At 39.8% G+C, this 18190-nt stretch overlaps 1 protein-coding gene across 7 annotated transcripts in view; it reads left to right on the top strand.

Moving 5' to 3' along the window:
- Window positions 1–555: 555 nt before the first annotated feature.
- LOC103672496 (membrane cofactor protein) overlaps window positions 556–18190 on the top strand; it is a 38225-nt gene continuing 20590 nt past the window's right edge. For 3 of the 7 annotated variants that reach the window (XM_008701210.2, XM_008701208.2, XM_008701206.2), the window contains exons 1-5: window positions 559–804; window positions 8745–8930; window positions 9313–9415; window positions 14447–14541; window positions 15759–15956. In XM_008701210.2, coding sequence (XP_008699432.1) covers window positions 684–804; window positions 8745–8930; window positions 9313–9415; window positions 14447–14541; window positions 15759–15956 — 703 coding nt within the window. In that variant the 5' untranslated portion in view covers window positions 559–683. Of the gene's footprint in view, window positions 805–8744; window positions 8931–9312; window positions 9416–14446; window positions 14542–15758; window positions 15957–18190 lie in introns of all 7 variants that reach the window. The other 4 variants (XM_008701207.2, XM_040636390.1, XM_008701209.2 and 1 more) reach the window with 3 other exon arrangements.

Genomic DNA, 18190 nt, shown 5'->3' with positions numbered 1-18190 from the left:
CCAAACCTCTCAGCGTCTGAAATCTAGCAGGCCTCCAGAGGATCCAAGAGCAGACAGACGCTGAGCCATGGAAATCACAAGTATTGTCCCTAAATATGCCCGATTAATGCCAACTCTTGAAACAAGGGCCCAGGGAGTCCGGAGTGTCCCACGACACACTGGAGCCGCGAGGGGTGCGGCCCCACGACGACCCGCTGCCTGGGCCTTGGGTTTCTAGCGTCAGGTCGCTGCGCTTTTCGCTCAGTGCGGCGTTCCGTTCTGGAAAAGGGACAAAGATGACCCCGCCAGCTCTGCTTTCCTTCCCACTTTTCCTGAGTCCGGGCGGTGAGCCCCGCAAGCCGCCGGGGTCCTCGGGTCGGCGTGCACACGGGATCGTCGAGGGCCTCCCGGCGCCCGCGGGAGGGGAGGGGACTGAGTCCCTCAGCGTCCCGTGGGTGCGCCCACAGCAGGCCCACGCCGGGTCTGGGAGGCTTGTGGGGCCCCGCGCCCGGGCCCCGCCTCCGGTCGCCGTTTGGCCCCGCCTATTTCGGGAAGGCGAGACACTTCCGCCCAAGCCTCGCGACAGGTCACGCCCCCGCGCCTGGCGCCTGACGCCCGGGTACTGGGGGATTGTTGCGTCTGCTCCCCGGACCTGGGAAGGTGTCGCTTAGCGGGCTCTCAGGCTCCCGCTGGTCTCCTGCAAGATGACGACATCCTGGGCGCCGCGCACAGCCCATCCCTGCCGCCCCAAGAAGCCCTTTTCTGTTTTGTATTGCTTTGGGATCCTTTTGATGGCCTCAGTGCTCCAGATACCCATGCCCTCTGGTAAGAGCCTCGAGAGGGTGTGCGCTGCGGCGGCGAGCTGGAGCGGGTCGGGGAGCGGGCCGAGCGAGCCCAGGGCCTGGGAGCTTTGCTTGGTGGGTCGGGAGCAGGCGCGACGCCGGGGCGGCCCCGGTCGTACTGTGCGGATACCAAGGGGGTGGAGGCTTGCGAGGCGTTGGGCAGCAAGCCCTGCGGGTGTTGGGCGCGGCTGGTGTTTTCCCCGGGCGGAACTGTGACCCGCGCGAACGCTTGCAGCGTGCTTCCGAACAGAGGCACCTGGGGGCTCGGAGCGCGGACCTGGGGCTCGGGGTGACGGTTTAGTCTCCGTGCCCCGTGCGTGTCGCTGTTGCTAGGATCCGCGGTGTGCCTGTGGGGAAGTTTGTCCTGTGTTCCCTGGAGGGATGATGGCCTTGGGGAGAAGGGTGTTGTTTGTGCCGTCCTGGGGGACCCCGGGCTGGGTGTTACAGGGTGTGTGCTTTGCGGAACTGACCCGGCTTGGGGTGTGGGGATGAGGAAGCTCACCATTTGCTTTGCATGGCGGCTGGGAATCGCGTGTGGCTCTGTAGTGCTTGGGTGAGAGTGGGCTCCGGGTGCAAGCATGCTCTGGGCCCCTGGGGCTTAGAGGGTTTGGGAAGGCCACACCTTGCTTCTTGCTTTTTGTACCTAAAGGCAACAGTCTCCTTGTTGGCCAAGATCATATTGGTGTTGGTTTGCAGGGTGTTCCTCTTTCATTTTTTTTTCCTGGACATAGAATCATCTTCCTGTTTCCATCCAAGAGACATTATCCAATTCCATTACCTAATGGCTTTTTGCCATTGTCTTCCTTGTTTTCATAAGGGTGGGTCGTATTTCAGGGGAATTCTGAATTAATCTTAAAAGCATTGGTAGCTTACTGACAAATGAGTATCCTGAGAAATACACGATAAATGATGTCAGTCCCGTTTTCTTTACACCCATTAGCGGAAACCGAAGGCCCCCATCCATTAAATTTGTTTAGTGTTTGACTGAATAAGAATTAGTGCTTATTTCATATATATATATGAAATAAGTATATATATATATACGTATATATATATATACATATATATGTATATATATATATACTGAAAGAGATGGGCTTGTTGTGTAACACACAATGAAGTGACAACCATTTTCAGTACTTTGGTATATTTCTTTCTGTCTTTATCTGCACCTGTGTTTCTCTGCCCAAGTTATTTATAGGGTCCTATTACATATACAATTTGTATGCTGCATTCTTTCCGTAGTAGCATTCATTCAACACATATGTGCCTTCGGTGTGCCAGGTTCTGTGCTGGTCCTGAGGATACACTGGTGAGTGATGACAAAACTATCCATTTTTATGATCCTGGTTTCACTATTGATCTGTTGCACTCACACAAATAAAAGCCAAAACTGTTTTGCTCACTTAGAACCCCAGTGCCCGGCACACAGTGGCAGTTGAGAAGTAGTTGCTAAAATTTATTTGGAAGGGCGGACAAATCAAAATATACTATGAACAAATACATTATAACCCACGAGACGTATTTTGGAGGAAAGGAGCTTGATTCTCTGCTAGCATTTAACATGACTGGGGCAGGGAGAATTTTTCTTACTGAATAGGCCAAACTCTGCCCCCATGGGGCTTCTGTACTTACTATTCCCTCACACTCGGAGCACTCTTCTCCGGCCCCTTGTCTGTAAGACTCCTTCTTATCCTTCAAGCTCAGCTGAGATGTCACCCGCTCAGGAGGCCCCTCTCTGAACACCCTATCTGAGACAGACACACACTCCAGCTCAAATCCCGCCTGACTGAGCGTCAAGTCACTCTCGCAAAACCGTTTTCTGCTCTCCCCACTAGAATGCAGAGAGCCGTCTTGTCACACTTGTGGTTCCAGATGTGCAATTTTTTGCCCAGTGTCAACACTCTTGTATAACCATTGAGTACCAGAAAATGAAATATAATAATAAAATACAATTAGGCTGGGACTTAGAGTGCCAGCAAAAATTCCTCCTGCTTCCAGGAGGAAGGATCTGTAAACAGCCGGCCTTAGGATGGCCTTTCTGTGGTGCCTAAGTGAAGTCAGGGGAAGCCGACCTTCAGAGAGGCTCTGTCTTCCACTGGCTGTGATAGAGTCTGCAGGGCTCACAGTACTCTAGTCTTGCTTGTTCCTGATCACCAAAAAGTTCATTTCTGTGTGGGGAGTAGCGTGGGAAGGGGCCAGTGGCAATAAAAAGAAAAGAAAAAAACGTTTTAGAAAGGATCCAGTTTAGATTAGCCTTGGAGCCCACAGTTGAAGGAGACCGTGAATGTCATCTGGAAGAGAGGAAATAAAATGAATAGGGTGCAACCTGGAAGGTAACAAAACTTAGAAATGCAGAAAAGGAAACACAAGGCCAAGTTGAAAGTTCGCAGGATAGGTATGAAATTAGAGAAAGTACAAATGAGCCTCATGATGTCGGGCAGGGAAAATGCAGGACTAGAATACACATGTCAGTTTTGAAGCAGCTCGCAGGCCCAGAAGCAGGTTTGCAAGCAGACAGTGTTGTGCCTGGAGGCTTGCCATCTCAGAGGTGGTTAGTTGTCAGCTGCACACGATGGCGGAAGGGAATATTTGTCCGATTCGGAACCAGTCTCATCCTTCCAGAAGGGGTCTGCTTTTTTGGACAAAACTCACCATCTCCTGCGGTGAGAGGTATCTTTTTTCTGTCTTCTCTTTCTCTCTAATGGACTTAGCCAAGATAGATCCTTAAGTGCTTGCTTACAGGGTAGCTTCTTATTTCCTTCCTCTATGAACTGTAATGCAAAGGGAGCGGTCCGTATCTGGTCAATTGCTAGGTTACCAGAATACTGGGAGGTAGGCAACAGAAGAAATTACTTGGCCAGATCTTTCTCCAGGGCATAGAGTTTCAAGATGATTCTTTTCATTGTTAGATGCATCACAGTATATTCTTCACCGTGGTGTTCCGTTTGACAGCAGTGGTCCTTTGCGGGCCGGATCGTCCTTTTTGGCCCAGCTCCTCTGGCGGACTTACCGTGCTTGGATGAATGGAGTCAGCCACAGGAGCTGTTAAACACAAAAACATGTGGTAGTGGCTGAGAGATCCATGCGGAGGACAGTCCAAGAGAAGGGGACTGGGCGCTGCCTCCCCGGGACGCACATAGTGCTCCCTAGAGGAGCGGTTGAGTGGATTCAGTGTAGGAAGGCAGGAGTAGAGCAGGGGTTGCAGCTGAGCAGGGAGGGAGGGTGTTCAGAGCAGAGGCAGCAGTGTGATCAGACGCTTAGAGATGGGACATGGCTGGGGGCTTTCAGGGGCTGCGGAGCTACCCGGTGTGGCAGCAGGAGGACAAGGGAGGCAAAGAGAAAGGCCAAAGACTAGAACACAGAGCAAATCTCTGTGAAAAGCAACAGGATAGCCAGGAATGAATAATCCCCATCATTAAAATTCAGACATGATGTTATTATCTGTCCTCTCAGGGCACTTGAGCCCTTTTGTTTGACTTATTAGCACATAGCAAATCTAAACCAGGGTTACTTTAATTTTTTTTTTTAAGGATTTATTTATTTATTTATTTGACAGAGAGAGACAGCCAGCGAGAGAGGGAGCACAAGCAGGGGGAGTGGGAGAGGAAGAAGCAGGCTCCCAGTGGAGGAGCCTGATGTTGGGCTCGATCCCAGGACTCTGGGATCACGCCCTGAGCCGAAGGCAGAGGCTTAAGGACTATGCCACCCAGGCGCCTCCAGGGTTACTTTAATTTCTCCAGACTCAGTAGAAGACCATTTCTTGAGGACCCCATGGTGTAAGCGTGGGAGAGTTTCAGATGACCGTGGTGGGGAGCAGTGTTGGTAGTGGAAGCAGGCTGCCTGGCTGCTGGAGATACTGTCTTGGGCAAGTTACTTAACCTACTGTGTCTTAGTTGGGTCATCTGAGAGAGGGGAAATAGTGCCTGACTCATAGAATGAGTATTGAGTATGAAGATAAGTTAAATTGCACTTAGAATAATGGTACAGATAGTGCTGGATGTATGCTACTTCTAAAATTAGTACTACTATCGCCACTATTGTTTTAAGAAACAAGATGTAGAGTCTTTGATTACCATACTTGGGAAAAAATAAAATCCCCATTATTTGGAGTTCTCCTTTGATAATGTTAAAATTCTGTTTCTAGTAATAGCAGCAATGGAGAATGGGCTCAAAATAAAACAAGAAAGCATAAATATTTTGACATGAAAGAAGTCAAATACTCTGATAAAGGGAAGGAGCTGTCATTCAACCAATGACAAAATCTGAAGACAGGCATAAAACAACAAAGAAAAAAATGATGATTTGCTGATATCTCTAGAAGAAGTTGGCTGAACAGAAAAGAATTTGAGTTTTGGTCCAAGAGTGTATGGAACTGGTAACAGCGCTCATTCATCTCTGGCACTGGGTATTACAAGTGCAGCGAGGTATCACCCATGGTCCTCAGAACCTAACAGTCTCGTAGGGAGTATGAACAGTAACAACTTCGTTGTGGAGTAGTCTGTGGAAGGAATAAATGGGGATCCTGAGGACACTTAACCCAGTTTTTCTTTTTTTTAAGATTTTATTTATTTGTCAGAGAGAGGGGGCACAAGCAGGGAGAGCAGCAGGCAGTGGAGAAGCCGGCTTCCCACTGAGCAAGGAGCCTGATGCAGGGCTTAATCCCAGAACCCTGGGATTATGATTTGAGCCGAAGGTAGATGCTTAACCGACTGAGCCACCCAGGTGTCCCTTAACCCAGTTTTTTAATGAGAGATGTCAAGAGCCACAGAAGTGGCACATCAGCTGAAACTGAAGCATGAGTGGGTAGGAGGGTGGGAGGAATGCAGGGTCTCTGGTCAAAGCTGAAGTTAAATGATGCAGGGAGGTCTGGAGTGCTGATATAATTTAGGTGGTTTAATGGACACTGCCAGGAATTGAATAGGGCTTGAGAATAGGATGCAAGAGTGAGCAGCGTCCTGATAGGGACGGGATTTACAAGTCTGCTAGCCATGATAAGAAGCCTTAGACATTGTCATGAGGGTACTGGGAAGTCACTGAAAGGTATCTGACTTTGAAGAGCTTTGGTCACTGTGTCCTATCAACGTGACTCTGGCAGCAGTGTGAAACATGAAGTGGATGAATGAAATGTGGTGAGGTAGGTCAGGAGGCCTGTTCAGGAACGCTGGTAGCACTCTAGAGAAGAAATGGCAGTGGTTTGAACTGGAGGGAAAGGTAGAATTAGAGAGATGGAACAGGCATTTGAGTTGTGAAGACCATCCGTCATCAACTGAACACCAAAAAATCCCAGATAATCTAATTTAAAATGGGCAGGAGACCTGAATAGACATTTCTCCAAAGAAGACAGACAAATGGCCAAGGGACTCATGAAAAGGTTGCTTAGTATCACTCACCATCAGGGAAATGCAAATCAGAAGCACAATGAGATATCACCTCACACTTGTCAGAATGGGCAAAATCAAAAGCATAAAGCTGTGGGTAAAAAGGCCTCCTTGTCCACTGTTGGTGGGAATTCAAACTAGTACTGCCTCTGTGGAAAACATATGGAGGTTCCCTAGAAATTTAAAGATAGAATTACCATATGATCCTGTAATTGCAGTACTGGGTATTTACCCTAAGAATATGGAAACCCTAATTTGATAGGACATATGTACCCCTATTTTTATTGCAGCATTATTTACAATAGCCAAAATATGGAAGCAACCCAAGGATCTATCAATAGATGAATGGGTAAAGAAGGTATGGCACATATATATAAATACACAATGGATTATTACTTAGCCATGAAAAAGAATGAATCTTGCCATTTGCAGCAACATGGATGGATCCAGAGGGTATAATGCCAAATGAAATAAGTCAATAAGAGAAAGAACAAATGCCATATGATTTCAGGCACATAATGGAACTTTTTTTCTTAAGAGAGAAAGCAAGTGGAGGGGTTGGGGCAGAGGGAGAGGGATCGAGACTCTGAAGCAGACTCCACACTAAGCACAGAGCCTGATGCAGGGCTCGATCCCAGGACCCTGAGATCATGACCTGAGCCGAAATCAAGAGTCAGATGCTTAACCACTGAGCCACCAGGAACCCCCATATATGGAATCTAAGAAAAAAAACCAAATGAACAAAGAAAAAAGAGATAAACTAAAAACAGACTCTTAAATATAGAGAACAAACTGGTGGTTACCAGAGGGGAGGTGGGGGGTGATGGGTGATAGGTGAAGGGGATGAAGAACATATTTATTGCGATGATTATTAAGTAATATATAGAATTGTTGAATCACTGTATTGTACACCTGAAAAATAACACAACACTGCATATTAATTATACAGGAATTAAAAATTTAAGAACCCATCTGTCTTGTTTGCTGGGCATTTGTGAGTGTGAAGAATCAAGAGCCCACGCTTTGGCTTCAAAATGTTATATAGATAGCATGTGGGGTATGTGGGGAGGCAGTTGAATGTCTACAGTCGGCACCTGGCTAGAGATCAAGCATGGAGACCAGGATTTGGAAGGCAGCTCTTCTCGTGGTAATGAGGTCATGGGAGAATATACACTCACCCCAGGCATGTGCAGAGTGAAGTAACCAGAGATCCCACAGCAGCCCATTAGGAACATCACATTGTCCAACTGGGCAGAGAAGGAAGGGTAACCAGAGGATAAAAAGCATTCAGTGTTCTGAGCAAGAGAAGCGGTTTTATTGTAAAACAGCGTCATATCGGGCTCAATTATTATAGTGTATAAAGCTTGCAGAGCAAGTTGTAAACTCTGCACATTTTTGAAAGCGTATCTTATAATTGCACACGCAAGGAAAAAGAAATACTTCAAATTATTTGAATGGATAAACCATCCAATCGACATTTCTTTTTCCAGCCAGATCACTATATATAAAAGTCATATTTGGTATTCTATCTTCTTTATCTGCTTTCAGGATAGTTACTGAAGTTGAATGCATAAAGCAAGGAATACTTGTATTATTTAATCAGGGGCATGCTGTTACTTGATTTCTTTCTTGGTGGTTCCATGATCTCTAATGATGTTATGCATTTGTATCTAGAATGGAATTACATAGCATTTCTAGGTGAAGAAATGTGGAATCCATTGATCAGCAGAGGAGGATGAAATTATATTTAAAATAATACCCCCAATGGTGACTAACATAATATAATAAAACATCATTAAAAAAAAAAAAGAAAGTGAACTGCAAAAAAAAAAATAATAATGCCCCCAAAAGCAACATTTTTTTTTCAAGTAAGGCTGTTCATAGTAAATTTTGATATTTAAATGGCATCTGTTCACTTGTGGGAAGCTCGGTTGAATCATATGAAGCGTGAAGTCTTATATGAAAGACTTCAGTGCGTATTTATCTTGATCTATGAACTACATAATGCTTATTTAACAATCACTTGTTACTCTAGCATTTCTGAAGCCGCCACTGCGTACACAGTGCAGTAGAAAAAGAAGACCTGTGATCTCTCCCTCTAGAAACTTGCCTTCCGCAACAAGGAGACCGAGCCTGAAGTGACAAGTTATCATTGGTTTGTTTCAGACTATGGAAGAGTAATCAGAGCAGAGTGCTGTGTACTACAGAAGGCGTTTTAGAGGAGAGGCGAGTGTTGAAATGAATTTAGAAAAAAGTAGGAAAGGATGCTTATCTACATATATTATTAAGACCTAAACCATTATTTTTGTTTCTTCAATTTATTATTGAAAGAAAATTCATCTTATTCCCCAACAAATCAAAACCTAGTAGGGTGCTACTGAAAATAAGCAAGGCCCATCCTCAGCTGCTGTCACCACTTGGGTGGAAGCATGGAAGAATCATTTAAAATCTTGCCAAGGATCTTTCCATTTATTCTGTATTACCCCGGTGGGTGAAAGAGATCAAATACTTCATTTTCGTGTTCTCGTTCTTTTATTTCTAGATGCCTGTGATCATCTTCCGAAGTACAGCTCTATGAGGCCAAATGTTACAAAATCCGATTTTAATCCTGGGGACAAAGTATACTTTGAGTGTCGACCAGGATACAGGTTTATTACACCTGGTCGTTCTGTGTTTTCCGTTTGTCAGGATGATAACACGTGGACACCTCTTGAGGAGGCTTGTACAGGTAAGTGTACAAAACTTTTTTTTTTATTATTCTGGAGATTTCACACATTTTAGGTTGCACACTGCAGTAGTGCAGTGATTGTTTTCTCATGTGAATGTAGGTTTTAGATGGCAATGTAGTTTTTTAGGCTTTGAAAAATCCCCAGGGGATCTTTCTTGGCAATCAGTTAACTGGTTAAATGTGAATCTTAAGTTTGGCCTTATAATAGTCGAAGAAAGAAAATAATACTCTCATGAATTCAGATGAGCAATGAGAATTTTTATTTTAATTTAAATGTTTTGGAATTGCTATGAAATATGTTAATTTAAACATTTAAGCATTTGAACGTTTTGAAATGTTTTGAAATTGCTGTGAAACAATGAATTTATAAATTTTCTTTTAGAAAGATTATGTTATCGACCAGGAGAACCCATAAATGGCCGGGTAGTCAGTGTAAATGGATCCTTTTTCTTTGGTTCACAGGCTCTGTATTCTTGTAATGAGGGGTAAGTTGTTCCTTAAGAGGAAATAAGATCAATACTACTAATTCTATTTTTGTTTTGCTTCTCTTAAGCATTCCCATAAAGTTAATTTCATTTTTGTTTTATGTGACAAATCGTACTTATAGCCTAACAAGTATCATTATTGAAACTGAGAAGATGTGTAATTAGTAGAAAGAAATTTCAATTGAAGAAAAGCAAAATTTTATAGTATTTACTATATTCACAATAAATGTATTATAAGCATTAACAATGATGACTTCATTTTTGACAACAAAGTGCACCCTATTTAAAATGACCAACTCTCAAAGTTGAAGTTGGGCTTATAGAAATGGGAGGTCGAATTGCCAGCTGAAGATATTCTTATATTGAGGTAATTCTAAGGTGTTACCATGTCAGAATTCACCTGGTTAGTGTAGACCGTTATGTTGACCAAGATTTGTTAGTTGCATTTTTGTGACTGCTACAAAGGTTAAGTATCTCAAAAAGATACTGAACACTTAAGAATAACAGCCTTTGTTCCACAGAGCTCTTTTAATAATATATATTGGGGATACTGGGCATTTATGAAGAATGTTCACCTTGAGGATAAATGGTATACAATATGGAAATATATCTGATTTTTTTTTTTTTTTTTTTTTGAGAGAGAGAGAGAGACAGAGCATGTGCATGTGAATGGCCAGGGAGAGGGGGCAAAAAGAAAGGGAGAAAGAGAATCTTAAGTAGGCTCCGCTCTCAGCGCGCTGAGCCGGCAGCAGGGCTTGATCTGACAACACTGAGATCATGACCTGAGCCCAAATCAAGAATCAGACGCTTAACGACTGAGCCACTCAGGTGCCCCACATCTGATTTTTTTAATATTGGCTTTGTATCCTGCTACTTTGCTGAATTCATTAATAATGCTACTAACACTTTTGTTCTGGTGGGATCTTTAGCGTTTTCTACAGAGAAGATCACATCATCTGCAAACTGATCATTTTACTTCTTCCTTTCCAGTTTGGATGCTTTGGATGTCTTTTATGTCCTTTTCTTGGCTGACTGGTGTGGCTAGAATTTCCAGTACTGTGTTGAATAGAAATGGTAAAAACAGGCATACTTGACTTTGTCCTCAAAAAGCTTTTCATCATTATGATATTTGCTGTGGGTTTTTCTTGAATGGCCTTTATTATCTTAAGATAGTTTTCTTGTCTTCCTAGTTCATTGAGTATATTTATCATGAAAGAGTATTGAATTTTGTTAAATGCTTTTTCTGCATCACTTGAGATGGTGATGTGGTTTTTGTCCATTCTGCTGATGTGGCATATGACATTGATCATTTTTCATGTTGAACCATCCTTGTATCTCAAGAGTAGATCTCACTTGTTCACGGTTATAATATGCTGCAGAATTTTGTTGTTTAGTATTTTTTGATGGTATTTGCATCATGCAGAAGAGATATTGGTCTGTAACTTTATTTCCTTGTAGTGCCCTTGTTTGGTTTTGGTATCATGTTGATGCTGATCTCATAATGAATTTGGAAGGCTTCGTCTTGAATTTTTTGGAAAAGTTTGAGAAGAATCAGTATTAGTTCTTCTTTCAATGTTTGGTAGAATTCACCCATGAAATGATCAGGTGTAGGGCTTTTCTTTGTTGGAAGAATTATGATTTCTGATTCAATCTCCTTACTAGTTATAAGTCTATTCATATTTGGTGTTTCTTCATGGTTTAGTTTTGGTAGGCTTTGTCTTTCCAGGGATTTGTCTATTTTCTCTGGGTTATCCAATTTGCTGGTGTAAAATTGTTCATAGTACTTTATTATATTTTGTATTTCTGTAGAGTTGATAGTAATGTTCCCACTTAAATTTCTGAGTTCAATAAATTGAGTCTTCTCGCTCTCTTTCTTAGTCCATCTATCTAAAGGTTTGTGAATTCAGTTGATCTTTACAAAGAACCAACATTTGGTTTCATTGATTTTCTGTATTGTAGTTTCTCTATTTTATTTATTTCCTCTTTAATCTTTAGTACTTACTTCCTTCTGCTAGCTTTGGGTTTAGTTTTACTTTTTCTACTACTTTTAGTTGTAACGTTTGATTGTTGATTTCAGATCTTTCATTTTTTAAAGTAAGCCTTTATAGTCATAAATCTGCCCCTTGGCACTACTTTCATTGCCTCCCATAAGTTTTGGTATGCTGCGTTTTCATTTTCATTCACCTGAAAGTATTTTCTAATTTCCCTTTGATTTCTTTGTTGATCCGTTGGTTGTTTAAAAGCATGTTGTTTATTTTTCACAATTTTGTGAATTTTCCAATTTTCCTTTTAATATTGGTTTCTAACTTCATCCTGTTGTGGCCAGAGAAGATACTTTGTATGATATCTATCTTTTAAAATCTATTGATTAATTAATATTAATTTGTGGTCTAACATAATTATCTTATTATTCATTGTATAATTATGTTATTAATAACATTAATTTATCTTGTTAATTTGTGGCCTAGCATATGGTCTGCCCTGGAAAGCGTCCCATATGCACTTGAGAGGAACATATATTTTGTTGTTGTTGGGTAGAATGCTCTGTATATGTCTGCCGTCTCTTTGTTTTTTTGTGTTGTTGAAGTCGTCTATTTCCTTATCTTCTTTCTCATTGTCCTTTCCACTCTTGTGAGTTGGGTATTGAAGTCTCCAACTATTAGTATAGAAATACCTATTATGAGAAATGTTAGTCCCCCCTTTAATTCTGTCAGTTTTTGCTTCATATATATTTATGTCATGGTATTAGATATATAATTGTATATTCTTTCAGTATTTAACCCTTACTAATATAATGTCCTTATTTGTTTCCTATAATCGTTTTTGATTTAAAGTCTTATTTTGTCTGAAGTATAGCCACCCCTGCTCTCTTTTGGTTACTATTTGTGTGGAATATCTTTTTCCATCCGTTCAGTTTCAACCTGTATGTGTCTTTGAAGCTTAAGAGAGTCTCTGGTAGATACTGTATAGCTGGATGATGTGTTTTTATCCATTCTGCTGATCTCTGTCTTTTGATTGGAGAGCTTAATCCATTTACATTTAAAGTAATTACTGACAAGGAGAAATTTCTGAAATTGTGCTATTTTTTTCTATATTCCTTATAGCTTTTTATGTCCCTCATTTCCTGTATTACTCTTTTATTTTGTGTGTAGTTGATGTTTGTAGTGAAATGTTTGAATTCCTCTCTCATTTCCTTTTGTGTATATTCTGTAGCTATTTTGTTCGTAGTTACCATGGGGACTAAATTAACATCCTAGAGTCCTAGCACCCCAGTTTGAACTTCAGTAAATTACAAAACTGTTCATTTACAGCTTTATCCCCACCCCTTCTGGTTGTTGATGTCATACTGATCTCTACACTAATAATTGTAATACTAGCTTCAACACTAAGAAGTTATTTTCTTCTAAAAGATTACTGTCTTAAATCACATAGAAAACAATTTTACTCACAATTACCATTGTTACAATAATACTAGCTTTTATAATTGCCCGGGTATTTACCTTTAGTGAGATCTTTATTTATCCACACAGCTTCAGGTTACTTTCTAGTGTCCATTCATTTGACCTTGCAGACTCCCTTGGACATTTTGAAGTCTAATGTCACAGACTCCCTCAGATTTTTTTTTTTTTTTTTTTTTAACTGGGGAAATCCTAATTGTTCCCTCACTTTTAAAGCACCGTTTGGCTGGATAGAGGAATTTTGTGTGTCAGACTTTTTTTTTCTTTTTTTAAATTTTTTATTATGTTAGTCACCATACAGTACATCCTTAGTTTTTGATGTACTGTTCTATGATTCATTATTTGCGTATAACACTCATTGCTTCATGCAGTATGTGCCCTCCTTAATACCCATCACCGGCCCAGCCCAATCCCCTACCCACCTCCCCTCTGAAGCCCTCAGTTTGTTTCCCAGAGTCCATAGTCTGTCGTGGTTCATCCCCCCTTCTGTTTAACCCCCCCTTCATTCTTCCCTCCCTTCTCCTACTGTTCTCCCTGCTATTTCTTATGAAAAAACTAGACTCTTTTTTTTTTTTAACATCATTATAAATCTTTTAATGGTTCTAGACTTGAAATTTCAGCCTGAAGTTCTGTTAGTTCTGGACTTGACTTCTAACCATTGACATTTTTTTTTCTTTTAACACTTTAAATATTCAGTCAGCCCACTGTCTTCTGGCCTCCAAGTTCCAGATGTGAAATCTACTGATAATCTTATTTAGGGTCCCTTGTAGGTGATGATTCACTTTGGTCTTCCAGCTTTCGAGCTTCTCTTGGTCTTTTGAAAGTTTGATTATTATGTGTCTTAGTGTGGGTCTTTGAGTTCATCTTACTTGGAGTTTTTGAGTATTTTAGATATTTATATTTACATCTTTCATCAAATTTGGGAAGTTTCCAGCCATTTTCTTCAAATATTCTCTGTGCCCTTTCTGTCTTCTTCTGAGAGTCTTACAGTATATATCTTGGTCTGCTTATTGGTGTCCCAACAGTCCCTTCGATTGTGTACTTTTCTTCAGGTTTTTCTCTTTTTGCTCAGTAATTTCCAGTTTGCCAGTTCTTTCTTCATGCTCAAATCTGTATTTAATTCCCCTAGTCAAGCCCCACATTGGGCTCCCTGCCCAGCAGGGAGTCTGCTTCTCCCTCTGTATCTCTCCCCAGTTTATGCTCTCTCTCTTTCAAATAAATAAATAAAATCTTAAAAAAAAGAAAAAGAAAAAGAAAGAAAGAAAAAGGAAGGCGGGAGCATAGACATAGAAGTGAATGTGTAAGGTGATTGCTGGCGATAGCAAAGTGGCCAGACTGACAGATAGGACAGATTTATTTAGACATCTTTGCTCCAGACCAATGTATATTTAAATGCAGAAACTCTTTATTTGGTTTGATTACAGATGTGGTTACCATTCTCATTATATGTCACTTAAAGAACTTCCTCATACTACAGTAGCATAGAGAAACAACCATGTAAAAATTTTTTTCATTGTTATATACATCTTGTTAATTGCTGAAGAGTTCAGTAACTTTTTCTTTTCTCATTTAGTTTTCGATTAATTGGAAAAAGAATTCTATATTGTGAACTTTCTAGTATTGATGGAAAAAGTATGGTCTGGAGTGATGATCCCCCACTATGTATAAGTAAGTATATTCTTCCGTTAGAATCTAGAGCACTAGATCTTAAAATTTTGTTGCTGGGATCCCTTCATGCTTTAAAATTAGAAACCACAAAGCGCTTTTCTTGCTGTGGGTTATGTCTATTGTAGTCATTATATTGGAATTAAAACAGAGAAGTTTTTAAAATAAATATTTATTAATTCACTTTTAAGAACTGTAAGCTCAATGCATGTTAATATATGCCACATATTTTTTTAATAAAAAAGCAGAATTTTCCAAAGGAAGGAGAATAGTGGCACTGTTTCACAATTCGGCAGATCTCTTCAAAATCTTGCCTAAAGGAAGATGTCTGGATTCAGTTTGTTGTGTTATCACACAATTTGTAGTATCTGGATAATTTCACCATAGACTCATAAGGATGAAAGTGAAAACAGACAATAATATCTTGATGCTATGAACTACCGATTTAGTGAATGGATATACAGTTGACCCTTCAGCAACACAAATTTTTAACTGTGCAGGTCCACTTATTTGTGGTTTTTTAACTGTACAGTACTGTAAATGTATTTTCTCTTTATGATTTTCTTAATAAAACTGTCTTTTCTCTAGCTTATTTTATTGTAAGAATATAGTATATAATACATATAACATACAGAATTTGTGTTAATCATTTTTTTATGTTCTTGGTAAGGCTTCTAGTCAATAGTAGGCTATTAGTAGTTAAGTTCTGGGGGAGTCGAAAGATAAATGGGGAGTTTCAACTGTGCAGAGGATCAGTTTTAACCCCTTCATTGTTCAAGTGTCAAGTGTATTTATAAATTATAAAGCATTTCTCAGCTAGCACTGAGTTTTATTTTTAATCACAAGCATATTTTTTCCTTAAGTTGTCAGCATCTCTCCCTCTTTTTTTAAAGATTTTATTTGTAAATTGTCAGCATCTCTTATAATTAGAACTTAAAATGGCTTTCCAGATAAGCATAGGTATTTCATATAGGTATCTTATATAGGTATTTAAGAAAATAAATTGTATTAAAGTTCACAGTTAAAGTACATTACTGGTTTAAATTTGGGATAATACATTTTCTCACAGAATCTTTTTTTCTAAATGGATATTGGAGTTACAGCTAGCTTGTAGAAATCATGTGTTAATGAATTTATTTAAGGCATCTCATAGGACTTCACTAATGCTCTCGTAATCTTTTCTTTCCGTGTCCTTTTTTTTCTTTTTTTCACTTTTTAAGAGATACTGTGTAAACCACCTGAAAAAATACCAAATGGAAGATATACCAGTAGCGAGAAGGAGGAATTTGAATATAATGAAGTGGTAACTTACAGTTGTAATCCTTCGAGTGGGTCAGATGAATATTCACTTATTGGAGAGAGCAGGCTTATTTGTTCTGGTGATGGTGTATGGAGTAGTAACCCTCCTCAGTGTAAAGGTAATATTTCCATTTCTTTCCTTCCTCGTTTGTAAATATTTTGGAAACACTTGGTAAATACTTACCTATAAGTAAACAAAACAGCCACAGGTACTTGCTCTTCCCATTAAATTGGTTTCTAATTTAATTTTTTTAAAGATTTATTTATTTATTTGGGGGGGAGAGAGAGAGAATCTCTAGCAGACTCCCCACTGAGCGGGGGGAACCCGTCGCAGGGTTCGATCTCACCACCCATGAGATCACAACCTGAGCCGAAATCAAGAGTCAGACACTTAACCAACTGAGCCACCCAGGTGCCCCTAATTTAGTTGAATGTAGGTCCCAGTGATTCAAAAGTAGTTCTAGTTATAGAACTCCCCCAGCCCTTACCCTACATGTTCTTGGCATTCTAATTAACACATTGTGAACTCCTCCTGTGTGCATGCATGAGTTAGGAATTTTTTCTTTGGAAACATCAAAGGACTCAGCATACACTGGCTTAAAAATAAGGTTTATTTTGTTTTACAAGAAGTCTGAGAGTTCTAGCTACAGGAACTGGTAGAGCAAATTGTAAAAGACTAACCCTCTCACAAATAAGAATGGTAAACTCTGGACAAAACATATTTTAAAAATAATGTGTAAGGCTCTAGAGAGTGGCCAAAAACAGGGAGACTCTGAAGGGGATTTGACCTTGGAAGAAGGACCACTGAATGACAGCAGTATATTTACTCTATTCAGGTGCATGAGGAACAAATTCTACACAATACGATAGTTTAAAATTTTTTTCAAAATCGGAATTTAGAGTATAATATCAGATCACAATGGAATGAATGTAGAAGGCAAAGATATCTATAGAAGCCCCAAATATTTGAAAATTATGCAAGACACTTGTGATTAATCGATGAGTCAAGGGAGAAGTCACAAGGAAAATGAGAAAGTGTTTTGAATTGAATAAAAATGAAAAACACAACATATCAAAATGTCACCATTTGTGGGATACAGCCAAAGCATTGCTCAGAAAGATATTACCAGCCTGAAATACTTTCTATTAGAAAAAGAGAAAAGTCTCAAACCCATGATCCAAGCTTCCACCTTAAGAAACTAAAAGAGGAGAAGTTAAGCTCAATACCTGGAAACAGGAGGAAACAATAAAGGTGGAAATGAATGAAATTCAAAAGAGAAAAAAATGGAGAGAACCAGTGAAACCAACCTGTGGCTCGTGGAGAAGATTGATAAAATGAATAAACCTCCTTAGCCAGACTGACAAAAAAAGAAGATACAAATGGCCAATATCAAGAATGAAAAAGAGAACATCACTAAATATCTTGCAGGCATTTAAAAGATAATAAGGGAACAACTCTATGCCTATAAATTTGACAACTTAAACCTTCTCACAAAGAGAACTGTTTAGGTCCTATGTCCTCACTGGGGAATTCTACCAAGTATGAAGGAATGAATAATAACAGCTCTGCACAGACTTTTCAAGAAAATACAAGAGAAGGAATATTTCTCAGCTCATTTTATGAGGACAGCATTATCCTGATATTAAAACCAAGCAAAAACCTCGCAAGAAAATTACAAACAATATCCATAATGAACATGGAATCAAAACTTCTTAAAATGTTAACAAATCAAATTCTCTCATATACAAAAATAAGAATACACCATAATCAGGTAAGATTTATTCTATGAATACAAGGTTGATTCAAATTCAAAAATTTACCAGTATAATTTATCATATCAAGACCCTATATAGAAGGGGAAAAAAAAACCCACATGATATCTTAATAGATGTTAAAAAAAAAAAAAAAGCAATTGACAAGTCATCGTCTTTTCATGATAACATTTCTCAGCAAACTAGGAATCAAACAACACTATCTGAACCTGATAAAAATGCCACAGCTAGCATTATATTTAATGATGAAAGACTAATTTATTCCCCCTAAGGTAAGAACAAGACAAGCATGTCTACTGTCACCACTGTATTCAGCATTGTATTGTATTCAACATTCAGCAAGTGATAGAAACAGGAACACACTGGAAAGGAAGAAATAAAATATACCATATTCACTCATGAGATGATTAGGTAGAAGATTTGAAAGACTGAAGTTTTAGCAAGGTTGCAAGACACAAGATCGATGTACAGAAATCAACTGTAGGTCTACATACTGGCAATAAACCATAAGAAACAAAATTTCGAAGTACCATTTACAACTTCAAACTTGTATAAATATTTGTGTATAAATCTAACAAAC

The sequence above is a fragment of the Ursus maritimus genome, unplaced genomic scaffold (assembly GCF_017311325.1).
Source record: "Ursus maritimus isolate PB19 unplaced genomic scaffold, ASM1731132v1 scaffold_2, whole genome shotgun sequence".
In the NCBI taxonomy this organism is placed as follows: Eukaryota; Metazoa; Chordata; class Mammalia; order Carnivora; family Ursidae; genus Ursus; species Ursus maritimus.
Note: the sequence above shows the minus strand (reverse complement) of the source record. Positions and strands in the feature narration are given on the sequence as shown.